We start from the raw sequence: 21,933 nt of genomic DNA, 5'->3' as shown, positions 1-21,933 counted from the left end.
CATTAATACTACCAACATGCATATTATGTATTGAAATGGAACTCACTGTTAATAAATTCAGGTTATCACTTACACATACTGATGATGATGAAGATGATTAGAACAACCTTAATTATTAATGCTTCAATTATTTGTGCAGATTCACACTTGTTCAGACTTGTAAGGAAAATGCAGCATGTGATGCTCGCTGGCCAATTCGCATTCGGTCACTTGGTGCAAAATAAACAAGCAAGCCAAAGCACTCAGACCATTAATGGAGCATGCCAATCAGCTGGCGTAAACACTGATGAGGAACAGTTAATGGAAACCTGGTCATTATCATATTGCATATAGCACCGTTTGTTTCACTGAGGAGAAGGGTGTAAATTAAACCAGGGCGTGCTTCAGAACAAGCTGAGCAGGCAGAACAATGGGCAGCCTGGGTCTATGCTAGAAAGATCCCACTGATTTATGCACTGGCAACAGTGCGGTGGCAACTGCAACCACCAATGAAGCAGCACAAACGAAGGCACAGCTGCTTGACTGCTTAACGCTGCCCAGCGGTGAAACCTGAGACCAACACTGCCTTGCGGTGATCATGAGAATACTGAAATCCATCAACAATTATTTTCATTTGGTCCCATTTCTGAATAAAAAGTAAACCTGATATTATGTTATTAAAAAAAACAGGAGCATCAAGTTACAACGTGCCACTCTCATGGAATGTTAGCATTGATTTCCCTGCTATAGAGAGAGTACAACAGTATGAGGCTATAGAGCAATAACACTGCAAGCATTTAACTTCTGATAGAAGGCAATTAGCTAAGGCTTGACTTCAGCATTACAGAGCAGATTAACACAACAGTAATGCCTCAAGATGCTTAAGATAAAATGTAGGCATTATTCCCACAGACATGCTTTAGGCTTCACGTGGAGTCTGCAGCTACAACCGTTTTACAGAACAACTGTCTTATGATTTTGCTGCAGGGAACACCTATCAAACTAGCTGCAGTGTGACCACGGTTCCACAGTGTGAACTGATCACTTAATACATTTTAGTTCATGACCTTCTCTGCCTTTGAAATCACATGGAATAGCAACAAGGCTTTCTGGTAATTCAGCAGATGTGAACTTCATGATGACCTTTAGATAGGGTCAAAGTGTTTGGAAGGCCAAGCCCTTTCTGAGTCTGACCTTTCCTCTGATGCTGTGCTACAAGACTGAAGGCGATGGCTGACAGAGATCAAAATTTGAGGACAAATTTTGTTAATGATTTTTATTACTGAAAACACTGTGTTCTGACTATACTAGTTGGACTATATTTTTGCGTACACTTTACCGGCAAACTTTCAACATTGTACAATCAGAAACAAGAATCAGATTATCCTGGTGTTGCTACCAACATCAACTCATAATCTTAGACATGGGCGCATTGACTTCTACAATTAATCTGTAACATTTAAATTCACAGTCACAGCATTATATAAAGAGCAGAATTGACTTGGGAATTGCTAAATCTTCCCAAAGAGCAATTGGCAAATTATAGTTTAACAACCATAAGCAGGCACAGTAGGCCTGTCAGGCTTTGCAATCTTATATGAAATGGTGTGTATGGAATGAACAGGCAGGGTGTGCAGATCAATGCTGCTACTAGATCAGTGTTTAAAGTGTTTTAGCAGCTCGGTCATGCATCGATCTTAGATCGATTTGTAAATGTGATTTGTGTTGATTGTTAAAAAACACAATGCTTTTAACCTAACATATTGTGTATTTTAACACTGAATGGTGTTAAAACACTGTACTACTGAGGTCTAACCTGCAATACAGGGACAATGCTGCCCTTATTGTGATAAAATAATTTAGCTATAATTTAGGTATTTCAGCTAACATATTCAATTCAGTTGTGTCTAACTGCTTTCCTATGAAGAGATCCGCTGTTTAAAAAAAAATCTAATTGCTGTTACTTTCAATTTAAGGTGCCTGTGTGCTGTGCAAGAATGGAAAGATTGACAGGCTTCACAAAGTGGGGTGGGGCTCAAGGAAGGGTCAGTTACAAGGCTCTGTGATAAATGTGAGGCAGAAAGTGCAATGGGTCTAATTTTACAAATCAAAATTTTCATGGTTAGCTTTGACAGTTTTCAGTGTTACAAAGGAAGAAGTCAAAATGTTTATGAGTTGAGTTGGGATTAAAATCTATTGCTTGAACCATTTGAATTCCTCTGATTGTGAGATATCTGAAATATTTGCCGGTGTATCATCACCTTAGGGACAGATGATACTACTGGACAGTTTATCTGGGAGCTGGAAATAGGCAATGAACCCTGCGATAGCCAAAAAAGTGAGACACTGGGTCATAAATTTATTCAAGTGTTTCCAGGCAACAAGAAAACATGAATAAATTGTGTAGAAAGCAACAGTTCTGAGTCAGCTGCATGTACACTGTTGCCCATCAGAACTGCCAAAAAGAAAAAGTGTGCAGCATCTCACTGTTGAGAGCCACAACAGCAGATCCACGGGTTACGTTACCTGAGCTGACTAGGCCTGAACAAACAGCCTTCCCCGCTCCAGGGATGTTGGTGTCCCTGTCACTAAGGATACGGATCAGCTGATGAGGATTTGGACTGATGTCTGGGTTTTTTAAACATCATGCTTTCACGTGTTGTTTTTTTTTTTTAAATGGTAAAACATGTCTGAGTTATGAACTGCTGTGTTTTTATTTAGTTTATTCAACACATAGTGAAAAATATAGCCAGTGGTCACAGGAAATCCAAACACACTTTTTATGAAGACCACACCTATAATCAGCTGCAAGTCATAGTGTATTATAATGCATTCATAATGCCTTATGATTTTATACATACAATGATAAATACACTACTTACAACATACTATAAGTCCTTATTCATATTAATTTAGCATAAGTCACACCTATAATGTTTTATTACTGTTGACATCAGAAAGCATTATATGTGTTCATGAATATAGTCATAAAGTATTATGAATGCAATATAATACACTAAGAATGGGTTCATAATGCACTGTAGATGAGGTCTTTATTAGAAAGTGTTACCAGAAATCCTTTTGAGATGAAACCTAACTCAGACTTACAAGTGATGATTAATAACACAATAGCAAGCATGGATTTCAGATTCTCTTAGAAAAGAAATATTGAATTTAAAAATAAAGTACTATACTTTTATGAAATGACAAACATAATGAATTTATTCTTACTGTAATATATTTATTCAAGTTCAGATGAATCATATTGAAAACTGAAAGTCCACATGCAGTTACCTGTTTTTCGTAGCCCCCCATCTGTAGGGCAGGTGTAGTCACTAGCAGCGAGCAGGAAGCATGTCCCCCCGCTCCGGCGGTCCTGTTCCCGAGTGCTGGACCTTCGCATGGGGACCCTTTCCTCTGGGGACATGGTCAAGTCACTGCCCCCACTGCAGTCTGCTGACAGCACTGCACAAAATCAAACATGCCTGGTTAGAAGAATGATATCAAAATAAAATTGTATTTCTACTGGTTCCATTACATTGTGTAATATTTAATACCCATTTCTTTAATTCATTTTATAAGATTATGAAATAAGAAGCAAACTTTAAAAAGAACTTTAAATCATAAGCTTACAACAGTAGATTTAATAATAAAATTAACATACAATACCATTAAATCTTCAGTAGTGGCATCAATAGTTTCCAGAGTTTCAACTGTGATACTAAATAATTAGATATTGTGATAGTTATAAAATGATTTAATTATATGCCTCCCTTCTAAGATACAAGTTGCTGGGCGACTACAAGTACTTCCCACCAGTCTGGCTTTTAACCTTGTGCAACTTTACAGTAACATTTGTCTGCAGCAAACTTTTTTTGGTAGGAGTTTGCTTAAGCTCTTCTTCAGTGTAATGTTTCCACAATGAACTCAAGAATAAAATATCATGTTGTCTCAAATTCAAGTTCAGGTGAGTCAGATGGCTTTTACTGTGATTTGTAATTGTGGGAAAGATACATAAAACTGAGTTCATTTGTTTAGTTGTTACCATATTAGTTAAAAAGATCCTTGAGTCAAAAACAAGATATTAAAATCTGATCACTTTCTTATTGTAAAGAAATCATCATTAAGTGCAGAATCTTCTGTAATCTGCTAAATTGAAATGAACACCCTGAAAGGTAAAGGAGCTATCATTTATATGGATACTACAAGTATAGAGTAGGAAGCTTGACATCATTCAGCACTTTCATTGTCAATTGAAATAACCAAAAAGAAACTAAGTGAGACTAAGTAAATGCAAATTTATTAATTAACTATTTTTATTAAGTAATTATTTTGTTTGAAATTAATTTCTTAATTAAAATTATTTGAATGAAAAATGTATTTTTTTTTACTACAAAAGTTAATATTTCACTGTTCAATGTATGTTAAATCTGCCTGTCACAGGTAAAATGTTCCAGTATCTATGGGGAACAATGAGGAAACGTACTTCTCAGTGGTACATTCTCTTAGGGGGGCTGCAAAAAACATCAAACAGCCTCTCACATAAAAAGCCTGCGTCAAATGTCACAAGCACCACCGTGCAGGTCAAAGGTCACAGAAAGACACATTGTTCTCTTCTGAGCCAATGAGAGACTTTATAAGAATAGAAAATTTTTGACACCCTCATGCCATACTTAAAGGATAAAGATTAGGCTAATGTTATTCTGAACAAATTTCATTAAAAGGCCAAAACTAAAAACATAACTTAAAAGCTCTTAAAAGAGACACGTATTTAAATGCCATACTCCATCATTATCATGAAAGAGCCAGTATAATATGTTCTCCTCAGCTGGTAAATGTGGATCTGTACAAAGAATTTTCCATAATGTCTGATGTTTACGACATCAAGTTACTCTCAAGAGACTGAATATGCAGTGACAGTTTAACAACTGGTAATTTTTATGTGGACTAATGGACCATTAGCTAAGCTCTTCTTCTTCTTATTTACGATTACAATGTACGGTATGTTAAGCTTTATGTTCTGAATAGGCAAAGGTTAATTTCTTTAGGTTACTATGAAGGTTTGAAAACATAAAATTTATGTTAGTCTTAGTTCACAGAGTAAATACACATATACTAGAAGCTGACATGCCCTCTCACATGTGACTGAACATATAGTACAAGTTAAATGGAACCTTTCGCACTGAAAAATAAGATATGAGGCAATCTAAAGGACAGTGAAGGGATACATATACTACAAACTGTATATTTTAAACGACCTCTAAGGAAATCACAGGCGACTAAAGCAGACTGATTCTGTTTGTGCATTCAGTTGAGGCATGAATTATTCTACACTTATTAAATATAAGATTCTGAGACCTAATAAACAAATAGACTGTCAAGAGCCCAGAGCGGGCACCTACCCTTAGGAACATCTGCTCTAGAATTCAAAGAAAGTCAGTATATGGAGGTCGACACTAATTTCCATCAATATCAGATGTGTAAGAGTAAATTACTGACACGGGCCCAGAGGGAAAAACAGCCAGCTATGGTTTGGGCAACAAATGAACAATCCCTACTGGAAGAAAGCCTTGGACATGGACTCTAAATTCTTCTCAGCATGAGATATTTCACACAACCATCTCATACTCTCAGTACCTTTTGCATTGTCTTTGTCATCACTGTGGCAACCAGAGAGGAAGGCTGCAAGGCAAAAGAGCTCAGTCTTCTGTGAGGGAGCTGCTGTGGTATTTTTGATTCGCCAGGGGAAAACCATTTCTAGTCTCAGGGAGGAATCTGTCAAATGAAAACTGCTTTCTACCTGAGATGAGGTCCCTTGTGGATTCTTGTTGCTGTCACTACATATATAACACACTATTTGGCACAACCTGAACTTTACTACTGAGGTGTCGTTGCTGATAATCTTCTCTCCCATATAGCCTTGGTCTAGGCATGTGGTCTTACCTGAACGGTTGCGTTCTAATACCCTGGTCCCCTTGACGTGGCACAGGTCACCTTGAGTGCTGTTGCAGGTGGTGTTGAGATCAGCTTTACAGTAGGTGGGGGACCCTCCCTGCACCATCTGAGGGATGTGTTTCTTCCTCTTCTTGGGTAGCTTCTGCTTGGCCATGGCCAGGGAGTAGTACATCCCAAAGTTATTGACAATAACGGGCACAGGCATGGCTATCGTCAGCACACCAGCCAAAGCACACAATGCACCCACTACCATGCCTGACCAGGTCTCTGGATACATGTCACCATAGCCCAGTGTTGTCATGGTTACTACGGCCCACCAGAAGCCAATGGGAATGTTCTTGAACTTGGTGTGGATGCTAGCAGTGGGGTCATTGGGCTTGGCGCCGATTCGTTCGGCATAGTAGATCATGGTTGCAAAAATTAACACTCCCAATGCCAGGAAGATAATGAGCAGCAGGAATTCATTGGTGCTGGCCCGTAATGTGTGGCCCAGCACCCTTAACCCCACAAAATGACGTGTTAGCTTGAATATACGCAGGATACGAACAAAGCGCACCACCCTGAGGAAACCCAACACATCCTTGGCAGCCTTCGAAGAAAGGCCACTAAGCCCTACCTCCAAGTAGAAAGGCAAGATAGCCACGAAGTCGATGATGTTGAGAACACTCTTAACAAACTCCAACTTGACGGGGCAGAAGGTCACCCGCACCAGGAATTCAATGGTGAACCAAAACACACAAACTCCCTCCACGTAGGTAAGCGCAGGGTCAGTTTCAATCTCATACTGCGGGCCTGAGTCTGGCAAACTGCTGTTCCGCATCAGGTCAGTCTTGTTGATGATAGTATTGAAAGCCTCATGTGTCTCCAAGCAGAAGGTGGTGATGGATACCAGGATGAAGAACAGAGATGCAAAGGCAATAAACTACAGGAGAGGAAAAGAGAAAAACAGACAAACAAAAAAACATATGTTACATTTATAATTGCTAGAACCTAGAGATTTTCTGCACTGGCTCAGGATATATATACAAACATAAATCTTTTTACTTTTGAGGTAGAGAGTGACGAGTTTAATTAACGTGCATCAGTTTGAGTGGACTCCAGAGAGAGGAGCAATCTATTAGAAAGAGCAACAAGTAAACACACACTTCCTCCCTTGCTCCTGGTGGGAATGTAGCGTGGGAATGCAGATGCAGTCACATTTAATTTAATGTTGATGGTATGTTGGGCAGTTGGCAGTAAAGCAAAGAGGAAAATGGTTAACCCAACCAAACACAAGACTTCAGACTCACTGAGTGATCTGTCCGTTGTATGTGCTTTTGTCATTTTTTGCATTTCTGTAAATCTCTTATTGTCTCTTGTCCCATGCTCTGAGCGAATACTCAGTTCTGAGCGGCTGCAGGGTGTCAGTTCAATCCTGATAATGGACACCTCCTAAGTAGATCCAGTGTGCTGTGTGTTCACCATTCTAAATAAATGTGCTAGTTGCAGACGCCTTGACAGTAGAAATAAATTACATGAAAAACAATCTGAATATCAACAGTGAGTGTAGTGCTTCAGTGCCACATCCTCACCACAGGATGGTGAGCTGCAACACTCTACACTGCCTCTCTGAACTTACTTTGTAGGCTGTCACATAAGAGATCATCTCACATCTCTTTCATAATTGTCTCTACTTCACTCTATGGTTAACAGTCAACATGGTCCATCATTTGTTGGTGAAAATTTTGAGACTGATTTGTCAACAATGATATGGCCGGATAGTTGAATAGTCTTGTTCTGCTGGTGTGCACTGTTAAACCTGCTGTCCAATTGTATTTTCTGTTTGTCAAGCATACACAATATTATCAACTTGGTATTTTGCTAGCATAACTTTCTGGCTCATGGCAGAGCTAGAACTGGGTGAACTAAAAATATCACCCATTGCCACATTGTATCGAAGGTTTCCTCTGTTCGCTGGAGTTTCAGTTGTATAGGACCTTCATGTCATAGGAATGATTGCTCCAAGTATTAGCCAAACCCTCAAGTGTTCCCAGCAAAATGAAGTTAGAGTTTTGATTGCCAAATGCATGAAAATACAAGTGAAGGGTCTTTTCTTTCCTTTTGGTAATTGACCATGGTAGTGTCCACTGCTTGTCGAAACCCTTAATAAATTATCTGTATCTGGGTGACAGCATCCAAAGGCACAGTCAGGCAACAAAAAGGACAATTAAATAGTCCTCTCGGGTGCTATTTAGTAACTCCATTCATATTTACTGCCAGTATGAAGAAATGCATAGAAATAAGGACATTACTAAGACCCAGTACACTCACTAGCTTTGGGCAAGGTGAAAGGGAAGGGACAAGGTGATGTCACAGAATATTTGGTTTATTAAAATGTTACTGGCAGCAGGGGAAATCAACGGATGACATGATCTGAACGGCACTAAGAACAAACATTTACAACTTTACAGCACAGAATGCACTGAACAACGACCAACAAGCTTGTTATTAATAGATAGGTCTATTCTGCTGACATTGTACGGTAACAGTATTAGATGATGAGTCACGTACAGATCGTATTTTGTTTTGGTCTTCTTTTGCAAAGTGTTTATGGAGCCACCTGTCAGATGCAGAGCTCACATCCAGCTTTTCCACTGCCCTGGAAGAGGCTCGGGCCGAATCTGCAAACATCCACGGCTTTTTTACGAGAGCTAGACGGAGCAGATTTCCACACATTCAACCTACTATGCTCCTTCTCCACCTTCCTCCCACAATCCCTCCGCTGGTGTGCACTGCCTACTGAGTTCTAAAGAAGTCGTTTCACACCCTGCCTTGTTTTTGGATTGCATGACTCACACACTCTCAAAATATCATTGCCACTATTTGGGTCGCCCTGCTCCTGAACTGTGTGTGTGCACTCACTCCACTGCTGATGCTCTTCATATATTATACATGTGTCTTTATCGTTTTATAAGCGTGTGTATTTGTCCTGCTCGTTCACTGGCACATTTTCAAAGCCACGGCATGTTTCACTATAACAGTTTTGATGTTTGATATACATAATATCTTCCCGTTCACAACATGTTCACAAACACCTCCATTTTCAACAAATGCTTTATATGTCTTTTATAGGCACTTAACTCTTAGTGTTTTGAGGGAATTTTTTCAAATTCGGCTCAAGTGACAAAATTTCACATCACATAAATGTCAAATAGGATAAAAATGATTAAAGGGATGATGTTTTATATCCAAAAGGTCAAAAGTGTAACTTCACTGTGACATCATAATGTTTTCTGTCCATTATTCAGCAGCATAACTCTGGAACAGGAAGATTTTGACCATATTTCACCTTTGCTGAGATACTGAATTGCTGATATTTGACTGTGCTGACTGTTTAGATCTTCTGTGCTGGTGGGTTTGAAGATGTGTGTGAAGCATCCATGTTGTAGAATCTGTAGCTTCTTTGCGGCAATATCATTATTTGAAGCACTGTCAGTCACTACAGATATTTTCTGCATATGCACAGACATGGACGTAAACTTGACTGTAGCACCTACATATACAACCAGAAGCGGTAGTTCTAGTTTTTTTATGGTTCACCCATTGTCCTCACCATCACTATATCTATCTGTACCTGTTAGAAAACGTACAGTGGTGAGGTGCTGAAAGTTAGAGCATCACAAGACAGACTGAGGTGTCATGTTTCCAGCTCTAGCATGGCTTCTGGCTACACTGCATTTGGTCCACCTAGGCTGCTGTTAATGTAGAAATTGGAGTCTTTGTCCTCTTCAATAGGCTTACAGCTTGTGGGCGGAAGCAAACAAGACACCATTTGTGCTGTTGATCTCACTTGTAAACCTGCACAGTGACACTATGCAGTACACAGTACTGTATGTTGAGAAATTTACTTCTTTGACCATGTTTGTGAAGGAAAATAATCACGAGATGCTGTAGAGACAGCGCAAACATAAGACAGCTAGACATCTTTTTACCTGCAAATCACAGAAACCAAAAAATCTGCTCCAACAATAAACTTGATCTGAAAAAGCAGAAACCAAATTTCATGAGCTGCTCCATGAAGTTATTTTATTTTAGTTTATTTCGTTGTGTGTTCTGTCTAAAACTAGACAGCTTCTTGTGTTTCAGTAATTGGCAAGGTTTTAATAACTACACAGTACTTTCACACCCATACTGTGGAGGTAGGTAAAAAGGGATTATTCTTTTACAAAGCCCGTGTCATAACTTTTTCTCACACTTCCTATTTGAGACTGAAAAAGTGATGAACATAAACCAGTCCAAACGTCTCTACTGTACTTTCACAAAGTGAAGACACATTCTCTTGGCCTGTACCACCGCAGTAATAGAGGCATCACCATAAATCATCAGTCCATATCAGGGCCAGATAGCTACAGCTGAAAACTGTCATCATGTTGACAGTATTGGTTTGTGTATACAGTACAAATACAAGAACAGCAAAACCTATTCTATAAGCTCTCATATTTACAAGTTGGTGTTTGTAATATGATGTGTCTCAAAACTTAAACAAATATGGATGCCTCAGGTTTAACAGATATAGTGCTGTATTGTCCATGAAAGGTTTTTAACTCTCACAGAATCAGCTTTGTAGTAGAAGCATTTTGAGTTGTCTTGTGACACAAATGCACTTATGTTGTAAGCAAGAAACTCTTCAATCCATGTACAGCATAGGATCAAAATGCGGCACTAGTTTGTCCAAGTTGCTGAATAGAAATAGAAAGATAATGCACAGTATAACAACAAAATAATCCCAAAAATGCAAGGGACGCCGCTGACAGATTTGATTAAAGTATTAGAGGTGTTTTGCAAGTCCGCTCCTGCTGCTAGCCTCAACTTTCTGTCTGTCTCAGCCTGCGTCTTTATCGCTGCCTCCCTCTCACTGTGTCGTTGGCTGAAACAGCTGGACTACCTGAGCTGTTTCCTTCGGCTGCTCGGATGCTGCGCCAACTAATGACAACCGCTGTCTCGTGCTGGGCTGTAATTTTGTTGTGTTTACGTCTGTGGAGTGAGGATGTATCATCTCCTCGGTGCATGCTGGCCTGTAACAGCTGAATCATGTCACATTAAAGGTACCTGACACACATGCATGCAAGTGCACACACTGGTACCCCTGTTTATACACACACACACACACACACACACACACACACAGCAGCAGCAGCACAAGGTTATTTATGACAGACATTAAAAATGCAAAGGCGCTACTCTACCATGTGATTGCAACAGGCACATGCTTCTCGACATCCTGATTTCCAGCACACACACTCTGCATGTTAAGTAAGTCCTGTACTTCTATAAATTGCTCTTTGAAGCCGGGGCAGAATGTATGCAGCGCAGACGGTCCATCTCTGAACAATACACATCTAATTTAGCCCATGGACTCGCTCCATTTTTCAGCCATCTTTTTCGTTACATTTAAGGCTTTTAACTCTAGAGTTTGCTCACTGGCACAGCTCATTATGGCTAAGGCAGCTGTTGCAGAAGCTAAAACCTGTGACCTTCATAGTGGAATCTCAACGTGCCGTGGTGAACAGGTTTTCAGCATAAACGATCATCAGAAACAGACAGAAAATAATTTCGCTGATTAGCACGTCCGTGGTTCACCCATGAGCAGGGCCTGCTAATTCTGTCAAACAAATCACGCTCGACTTCACCACAACAGAGACTGAGAGGGTTGTAGCTGCCGCGGTCATGAACCATAGTCCACCACAGTCATTTTCTGTGGTTACAAAAAGGATCAAATACAGGAATTGTTGAAGATGTTTCCATACTATTTGGTGCTGGGCTATATACCGATAACCAGCCCTATCCTTGCAGATAGTCACACAGTGACAAGTGCCCAGCTGCAGAAATGCAAACCCTACAAAACATGACCATTATCGTTATCATAACTTGTTTTCCGCAATGGAAGTAAAGCAGCTGCAGGGTCTGAGCCATGTCACTAAAACATGGCCCCTTGTGAACTATGCTGCTGTGGCTGAGGAAAACAACTTACAGCAGATTGAAAATAAATTTGATGCTATTAAAGATTGCTATTTTAGCAAATATGAAGCAAACTTGTGTTGGCATACCTGCTAAAAAATAAATACCATACTACTATATGCTAATATTTATTCATCAATGTTAATATTGTAAGCTTTTTTATTGAGTGTCCTGTTGGTAATATGATATGAGCAACAAGAATCTAACTGTGAAGTAAAAAGACAGAAGTCTGTATATACTGGAGATGATGTGAGCAGAATAAAAGTTTGCCATTGAGATTATGGAGTCTTGTAATATTATTTTATTGTCTTCATGAGGTTCTGTGGGGTTTTTTTGCCACCTCTGTGACACAAGCAGCTGATGAACCATGTTTGAAAATTTCTTCAACTTTGTTTGTCCTTCACGTTTGTGCTGCGGCTACAGCTGGATATACTTGTAGGCTGAGTGTAAGGAGGGAGGTCTTCAGAGACTGTCTGTCAGGTGTTCTTTGAAAGCACTAGGACATTATAAGAACAACAACACTGTGAAAAAAGGTTGGTTCTGTCCAACACTTTTGTACCACAGACTGAAATAAACAGTCAGTCCTCATGGGCAAAGTGTGGCTGAAATGGGAAGACTTACATTTTCTGCTGTTCATTCGTGTTCACTATATACAGCAATGATTCACAATAAACGCAGTAAACATAAAATCTTTGTTTTGTTTTGTTAGTTTCTCTTTTTAGCATTATTTCATTGTCCGCGAGCTGAATGTTTTCATATCAGTGCTGCATCACATTAAGCTCAGATTCCTATCAGTCACTTGATACCAACAGGAAGTCTCCTCCAGGAAAAAATCGATAATAAATGTTTCCTTACACGCATTATTATCACATCCATACTGTGTTAGGTTTCGTTGGCGAGGAAAAACTGTGCAGAATGATAGCACATGGCATGCATTTTAAAATAACTGGGAAATAGATTTAGACGGCGGTAAGGAAGACATAGTGTAACTCTGACAGTGGTATTCTTTAAACGCTTCTTTCATAAGTCTCTGGGTCTTTTAGATGTACTGTACAAACAGAGTGAGTTATTAGGGTTTAACAGATTCAGTCAGCAGTCTTATCACCACCCCAATGGGATGTGATTGCTGTCAGAGTCCTGAAGCAGGGATGCCTTCGTCATGATCACATCATTTTTCACAAGATGTCTCTGCCACTCCCTGGAACTCTGCCTGTTCACGGCCAAAGAAAAAGACACTTCCAGATCAAACAGCTTCGATCACACGACCCCCCCACCCTCCAGATTACATCTGCCCCTTGGCCTGGAGCCGCCAGAGCAGGCGGGCCAGGATCCTGACACCAGAGCTATGCAAAGAACAACTGATACACCGGCATAGATGTCACATTAAAATGGCAATGGAAAGGAAAAACCTGGTGGTCTGCAGGTTACAGTGGATGAAAGAGCCTGTCAACAGTGCAAATTAAATGCGACCAGCCTCTGGACACTTCACACAAGCTTTACTTTCTAGAACCTACTTATGTATTCTATAAATATAGATGTCTCATTATCAGTTTAGTTAGACAATGTTAGTCTAAACCACAGCCCTTCTACAGACAACCTGTCCAGTCTATTAATGGCATCGTACCAAAAGCTGGCTGCAGTTCACTTTGGGGACACTCAGTCCTAAATGAACAGGAGTGAATGGAGCAGAGTGGTTAAAATAATTATTTATACCTTCTTAAAATTTTAGTTTAGTTTTTGCAAATAAAGTATCGATTATATAACAGAATTGAAAAGACAAAAGAAAAGGAAAAAAGAAAAATACTAAAGCCCGTTTATTTTTCTTACAGGGCAGAAGGTTTTGCCCGTTAAGCACAAGCATTTTGCTAATGTATGCTGATTGGTCAATTAAAGATCTACGACTAGCAACATTACGTTAACGTGGGCTAACTTCAATAATAAAGCTTTGGCTAATCTTACTATCATAACCGTAACCACAATAATATGGCTTCAGCTTTGTGCATTATAGTCCTATGCTTTTTCCTAATGATTGCTACAGCAGACAGTGAGTTTTTTAATTGAATATCACAGAAAAGGAAATTAGCTGCCAAGCTGGAAAGTGATTTATTATGTTGTGAATCTGCCAAAATGAATCTTTAATTGAACCTTACCTCAATCTGAAATATTCTGTGGTGAATCCTGGTAGCTCCAGCATTCACTCAGAAAGCTAAAAACAGAGTGACCCTCATGGGTCGCACATTTTTTCCATACATCCCTTCATCTGTTGGCACTACAACACATTGGATGGGCAAACTTTGGCATTCTCCCACTGAAAAATCCCCCCCGCACACACACACACACACACACACAACCAGGCAGCCCAGCGCTCTGCTCAGGCTCTGTTTCAGAAACCGCCCTGCTGGCTTGGCCAATCAGAGCGCTCGCTGCCCCCACCTCCTTGGGACTGCCACCATCTGTTTGACACTACGCTCCAATCCTGGCCTGTGACCACCATCCACCACAACGCAGCTCCGGTCCTCTGTAAGCTGCTGTGACATCATCAAGCTGAGGGGACCCCGGAGGTGCTAACACAGTCCTAGATGATCTCAAACACACACACAATGTCACACTCATAATTAAACCTGTGGAGTTTGGGGTTTGATCTCATATGTGGTTTGCCTTCTGTCTCCGTGTGATTGCCGAGTTATAATTTCAGTGTGGATTTAGGGCTTTTCCACTGTGCACTTGAAGACTGCAGACCTGTTAAACTGCACGTCCACACTTCACCCAGCACTGTGAAGTATGACAGCATGCATGCAACACTGCAGAGGGTAAACCCACCTTGAGCCTGTTTACCTACATTTTAACAATTGTAGATATCACAGTGCATGTTTTATTTTATGATTTAAATCATTAGCTAAGGCTTTATGGAACAGTTTAATAGAAGAAGAAGAGCAAGCATATTTTTACATACACACACTGAATTCGTCTTCTGCATTTGACCCATCCTTAGTTGAACACACACATGCAACACCTGGCAAATTACATGCAGTGAAACACACACAGGAGCAGTGGGCAGCATCAAGCGCCCGGGGAGCATATCGGGGGGTTAAGTGCCTTGCTCAAGGGCACATCAGCCTGCTAATGGAGGAGGGGGGGGCATTTTTCGCATTACTCACTCCACCACAGCTTAATAGATTTAAGGAATCAAAGGAATCATTATGACAACCTTTTGGTTGTTTTGGCTGGTGTTTGTTCTGCTCCAGCATGACAGGCACTTTGTCTTTTATGTGCTCTTTAATTCATTCTCTAAGCCCAAAGGCTGCAGTGGAGCTGTAACAACGCATGTATTAACAACCTATTGCCTATTAACAACCTATACCTCTTGATTATCCTAGCATTTGGTTTTGTAGCAAACACACTGTGCATAGCATACAGAACTAAAAGGAGAGTGATTATTGGGCTTATGAACATTTCTTGGGTTTGATTTGGGTTCATTTGTTGTTTTTTGTGATTTGGATGTGCAAATAGCTGCTTGCTAACATCTTAGCCAAAACACCAAAGTGACAAACCATATATACATAAATCACACAGTACGTGCCGGGGCATAAAATAAAACAATTTTTTTCTATAAAAGTGAATAGTTTAAAGTTACTCAAGGTTACAGTTAACCCCTGTTTTACTGTCAATTACCACAACATTAGTGGATGCATGTGCAGAAATACGGATGCACACAGTCAGAGCTGTCCTCTCCATCTCTCTGTTTCTCTCTCCCACAGACACCGAGCTCAGCTCCAGCTGGAAGCAGAGACCCCCGGCAAGAGATATCCCTCCGTCTGTTGCTCAGTGTCTGTCACTCGCTAGTGTTGTACCCCTCCCACCACCACCACCGCCACATCACCGCCAACCCACGTTACTGACAACACACCAGGGAGCAACACTGATCACCTCCTTAATGACAGGAGCATCTCTCTCTCTCCTCTCACTCCCTCTCTCTTTCTTTCATGTTGCCTAGTAACCAATGAACCAGGGCTTGTAAACAAATGTCAAACAGACTCCACAGCTAATTGTTTTTGAGTTTTCGAAACCTGTGATGCCACCAGGTTAGAGGCTGTGGCAGCTGGATGCAGTCAGAAAGTGTGAATAGTCTCCATGAAATTGAGATAAACCTACAGTATGCAAACCTACCTATGTATATACATGTATGCAGCCCAGTAGATTGATAATCTGCAGAGCACAATTCACATCCAGTGGCAATGTTGAGTGATAATCAATGCAAGGAAAGTGACTATGTGAAGGTCAGGGTAGTGGGAGGTTATATGGTCCAGTGAAGGAGGCCAGAGTTCATGTTTTCTTTATGTAAACAATAATGAAAGCTTCATGCATCTTAACTCTGGCTGTCAGGTTTCCCATGGTGTCCAAAGGAATTCACAATAACAACATTATCACAATATTAGTCTATTAAAAAATCTATTAAAAATGCCATGAGTAAAATTCATCTTCATCTTGAATTTATTAATTGTTTGTTTTGTCTCTTTTTCTTGTTGGCAAATGGATCACATTGACAGAAGTATTGGAAGGTGGAGAGAGAGACTGTATCTATAATTGTACAAAAGTGTAGAAAGAGAACAGTTACATTTAATCAGTGGTGAAAGGGCAAAACCGTCACACAAAAGATTCCCATGGCCTAACACCTGATTATTTACATTATATTATCATATTTTTGTTATGACTGTATTATGTATTGTATTGCAACAACATTTGTTCATTGGAGGAAATGCTGCCATTGTACATTCAGTTATTCCATCAGCACCTATATTTCCCCAAACAAAATAGTGGTACATGGAAGTAGGTTTTGATAAACTGATTCACGCTTGGAGTTGAACGCACCCTCCTCCCACTCACACAAAGAAACAGGCTGATATCTTCTGCGGTCACATGAATGCATGCAGCTCCTTCTGTTGTCTTTGTCACCTGCATTCTTGTCAGTCTGTGAGGAGGAGAGGTGATGAAAGACACACACACACACACACACACACACACCTGCTCACTCACATTTTATTAATAGGTTTAAATCCCTGGAGCAACTACATATCTACACACCACTGCCAGTCTGTGGGAATCATTCACCAATCACGCAGGAATATAACATTTAGCATCAGCGCACGAGAACGACGGGATGAAACACAGTGAATCATGACTGGAAACGTCTTTCTTTTACTCTCTTTTTCCTCTTTCGCTAACTCAACTTAGTGAAATGTCAATGTAAAGAAGTAATAGCAAGAGCTTCTCTTTTCTTGCTCACTTCTTTGACCTTTGAAGTGTGAACGAAGGGGAAAGTGGCCGACAGGTCCTTATGTTTATTTATGCTGTTTTCTACTGCTGCTCTCATTGTAATTCACCCTGGACAGGAAGGTCTGCTAAATGCATGAAGTACAAACGAAGTGTACTGAGGAGGCCAGGATGGAAAATTCTTCTTTTAGTATATCATCATATCTTGTGTATCATAAAAGCAAACACACAACATATGATATAAACAGGGTTATACAATAAGGTTGTCTTCGATGTTTAAGTCGTGACTACAGCGTGCGACGAACCTTCACACAGGTCCTGTGGGGTGACGGAACCTTTCAATGGCTTGTCTTCTCAAGAGTCCAGATCATTAACTATTACACACATCCAGCATATCTGCTTCTACACGGTGTTTGATAACTGAGCCAGCCTGTAGGTGAAGAACAGTGCAGACATGATGTCTGTATTTGCAAGTTCTGTCACATCAAGCTCCCCATTCTTAAATTAAACAGTGGTTAAATCAACATTATGCAGTGTAGTTAGTTGAATGGCTCATTTAAAGACCATCGTAGCGCATGCATAATTAAATCGCCAAGTAATTGATTCTCATCTCAGGCTTATTCTATAGAGACGAGGCTGGATGATATTTCTTTTATTAAATAAAGCAGGATAAAAATAAAGTGAGTGCCTGGGAGGACAGTGATGAGTCCCAGGGAATATAAGACACAGAGAAGGATAGCAGGTTTGTAATGAATTGCCCTACATTACAACGAAGTCCCAAAACAAAAGCATGTCTTTGTCACACACAGGGCTGCACTTTTCCCCTTGATCAGCTGCCACCATGGTAACGACACCTTTTCCTTTCCTTTTTTTGTTTTTTTTGACAACTCAAGACGGTGAATCGTTAAAAAAAAGGAAAGAAAAATGGGAGGTGGAGGAGGTAGTGGAGGGGAAAAGGGTTTCCCCTCTTTCTCACTCCTGATCTCCCTTTCCGAACATGCTAAAAGAAGCTGTCTGTTGTTTCTTGTACAGACAGATGACAAAACAAGAGTGGGTTTTGCTGTCATTCACTCTAGTAAAAGGATGGGTTTCAATAAATTGTTTTCGTTGCTAATTTAGAGTCAACAGCTGATGGAGGAGCAGGCGTCGCCTAAAACATGCCTGACTGCTAACCAAAGAAAGAACGAAAACACAGAAGCGTTTCCACATGACAGGAGGATTTGCTGTTCCGCTCGTTCTCTCTGTCACCGTCTCCCCCACTCACCCACACACACACACACACACACATTTCCTCCCCATCCTCATTATACAGCTCGCTGTGACATGACAGCCAGCTCGCTCGGGGAACCCTTCTAAACCCATAGCTTTTGGCAACCAACCAGAAGCGGGGGCTAAAAATAGCCTATCAAAAATTTCCAGGCGTTCTAATTTGAATAATTCATTGTCACTTTAAGTCGGTGAAGTCAGTGAGTTGGAGGGGAGGGTGGAGGGAGCTGAGGTGCAGACAGATGAATCCCTGCCAGCAACTGTCGCCTTCATTTCCACAGGGGACTCAAAGGGTCAAGAGAAAGGCAGGTTTAAAAATATTGAATTAATCCACAAATTCTTGAATTTTTACCAATGCAGCTGCATGAGTAACCAGTCAATGTGTACTCATGCAGTGTGCATGTAAAACGCACAAATGTGTGTATGAGGTCTATGAACTGAGGATGAACTGCTATGTTAAATTCTGTGACATTACGTCGACGTAGTGATCAGTGAAAAAGAAGAAGGACGTAAAACAAAACAGCAAATGTTTACGGCGACAACCACACCAGCCTGTAAACACAGAAATGTTCAAGCACTGATTTTCATTGGCTTGCCCAACACATATCACTTTTGTGCTTTATTAGGATCATGACTTGTTGCGGTCGTTTTTGGTGCTCTAAGATAGGGTCAGGTTCCGGTCATGTGTATTTTGCATCCTTCATACTGCTGCCTTCCTTTGAGCGGGAACTAAACCAGTTTTCCACACCCCTGTGGAAACAGTTATACAAAGAAATGTGTGGCTCTGGAGGAGGAAAGAATCCTTATGATGTCTTTTATATCCGAAACAGTGACAGTCTCAGACCTGCCAGCCTTGGGAACATTTGAGTATAACATAATGTAATTCACATGCTTTTTCTCTACTTTGCCTGGCACTCACCTTCATATCATCGAGTTATTCAACATGTAAATGAACAATGAGGAAGACTATTGTAATGTTAAAACGATGTCAATTATGAACACATTATTCTGACAAAGATTTAACCAACTTATAGGTGTATATTGCATGGGCCTAATAAAAAATGTAGCCTATTCAAGTGAAAACGCATTAGCAATGCAGGCCTTTCCTACAAGAGGTTTAGCTACATTATTGCCTGAAGCTCCTTGCTAACATTTGTCAAAGTCAGATTACACAATGTACAGACCCCCCCGCAATAATATTCATGACTACAGTACTATAAAAAGTCCATGCCTGGTGAGCATGCAAGCTAACTTGCAAATTAAGGAAAGTTAGACTAACTGCTATTAAGTTAACAATTGTCAGTTTTACACGTCTACTGCAGTCGTTGCTCATTTGAGGAGCTGGTGAGCTCGAGTGAGGAGGCGGGGGAAGAGAGGGGGGCAAAACTGACGTCGCCAGCTCTTGAAATGGCTTTTTGTCAGCCATGAGCACTGCAGGTACATTTAAACTCACACACGTCATAGTTTAGAGTGACAAATTACACCAGCATACTCTGATGTGAAAATTCATACCTGCTGTGCAAAATCTATACAGGCTGGCTGGAAACTGGAGGCTCACACAGTGCAACACATAGTTAAACTGATAAGCGGATAATTGGAAGTAAATTCCACAGAGGGCTTGTGTCCCCTCACTGCCCAGCTACCAAAGTCCACATGAGAGATGCTCTGAATGAATACTGCTCAGTTTTTTACCCTGAGTTATTCCTTGCAGGAAAGGAACAGGCTTGTCCTTTGTAGACCTTTTGGTGCCTTGAGAGGAATCCACCACCTCTGCATTTAGGGTGTTTTTATTCGTAAATATTTTCCCTGAAAAAACACTATAGGACTGATCATCAATCCAAAATAATCCAGTAAAGGACAGAATTTTTTGTCCATAAGGTGAACAGTAAAAAAACACCAATGTTGACTGGGAATAGTAGCTTGAATTTTCTGTCAAACCTTTTTTTAATAAAACATTGCAACTTAATGTATGGGATCGCTTTCGAGGAAATCATTCATGATCAGGCTATGGGGTAAAGCACTGATATTTTAGCTGGATTTTTCTCATACCCAACCATTTTAATGGAGAGCATGGCAACCAATTTTATAATGATTTGTCATTTGCAAGATAAAATACTGTCCATGCAAGAATTATACTTTTTAGTCGACAACCAGGCAAAGGCAGAAGAAATGTTAGCTTCATAGAATTGCTTGAGCATCCATTTGGAATAATTAAAATGTTTGAAGTCCCCCAAGTTATTGCTTGAAGAAGATGATAAGCTTTTACATTTTCTGGTTTCAACCTCTGAGCTGCAGCTAGACACGTCTAAACACACGGAGCTACGTTCTCATGCATCAGTAATAATTAAAGCCAATATCGCCACCATTGTCCCGTATCATTAAATTCAAAATACTCCTCAGTCGTTATTGTCTGTCAAAGTTGCTCCAACAACACATGCCTGGTAGAAAACAAAGAACTGAAGGCAAAAATGAAAGTGAGCAGCAGGCAGACAGCATGTGAGCGTTTATCGTGACATCACTCAAAATAAAACAAAAGCTGTATTCAACATCTCCAGTCAGACAAAAATATACCCACTTGAAGATCCCGAGGAGACTGTGATGCTAAAAATAACCAGCACGCCTCCCTCTCACTGCCTCTCGCTTTCATCTGTTCATGTGCCCATCAATATTTCAGCTCTTTGCCTATAGCTCAGGCGTGCCATTGACTCATGAAAGCTGATGTTTATGTGAACACGTCTACATTATGGCAGCATAAATATTAGCGAGGACTGAGCTGATTGTGTTCAGTGAGACTGTATCGCCAGGACACGACAGGCCTGAGCGGAGGTTCTGGTTGTGGTGGTTAGCGGGTATTTTATTTTGAAATTATCAGAAAGGTCAAAAATATAACCGAAAATATTAAGAATTGAGAATTATAAAGATTTACATAAATTTACCTCTTTGACTGTACTGTCAGTTGCTAAAAAAAAAAACAAAAACCCTATCTTCAACCTAAGCTTCATCAAGTCTTAATTAATAATTTACATTATGGGGACTTAAGCTTTTTCCCACAACGTGACTGGGTAAACGAATTTTTGTCTCCACAGTGATGAGTAACACACACACACACACACACACAGACACACAAACCCTGTGCTAATCACTGCCCTGGACATACATAAGCATATCCATTGCATTATATATACATAAGGAAATTAGGCAAAATGGGAAAATGTTGCAGGAGAAAAATCAGGAACAAATGAATGATGAATAAATAAAAAAGAAAGGAAATATGAAGTGAATGAAAAATTAAATGAGCAAGTCAGAGATAAACAGAGGAGGAAAATGAATCACACTTTAATTTATGGTGCTTTATCAAATAAATATCAAATGAGAAGTAAAAAGCTTTATTTTTCTTTAGTGAATTGTAATATTATTCATTAACGCACTTTTCTGAACTTCTGATAACCTGTTCCTCAATTTTGT

General features: G+C 40.2%; 1 protein-coding gene across 8 annotated transcripts in view; it reads right to left on the bottom strand.

Moving 5' to 3' along the window:
* kcnc2 (potassium voltage-gated channel, Shaw-related subfamily, member 2) overlaps positions 1–21,933 on the bottom strand; it is a 78,706-nt gene that overhangs the window by 5,964 nt on the left and 50,809 nt on the right. For 7 of the 8 annotated variants that reach the window (XR_006842239.1, XR_006842240.1, XR_006842241.1 and 4 more), the window contains exons 2-3: positions 5,923–6,856; positions 3,274–3,444 (exon numbers count right to left, since the gene is read on the bottom strand). Coding sequence is in view for 4 of the 8 variants with exons in the window: in XM_046379373.1 (XP_046235329.1) it covers positions 3,274–3,444; positions 5,923–6,856 (1,105 nt within the window). In the remaining 4 variants the exon portion in view is untranslated. Of the gene's footprint in view, positions 1–5; positions 2,568–3,273; positions 3,445–5,922; positions 6,857–21,933 lie in introns of those variants that run through there. The other variant, XM_046379376.1, reaches the window with a different exon arrangement.

Source organism: Scatophagus argus, chromosome 22 (assembly GCF_020382885.2).
Source record: "Scatophagus argus isolate fScaArg1 chromosome 22, fScaArg1.pri, whole genome shotgun sequence".
NCBI lineage: Eukaryota > Metazoa > Chordata > Actinopteri > Scatophagidae > Scatophagus > Scatophagus argus.
Note: the sequence above shows the minus strand (reverse complement) of the source record. Positions and strands in the feature narration are given on the sequence as shown.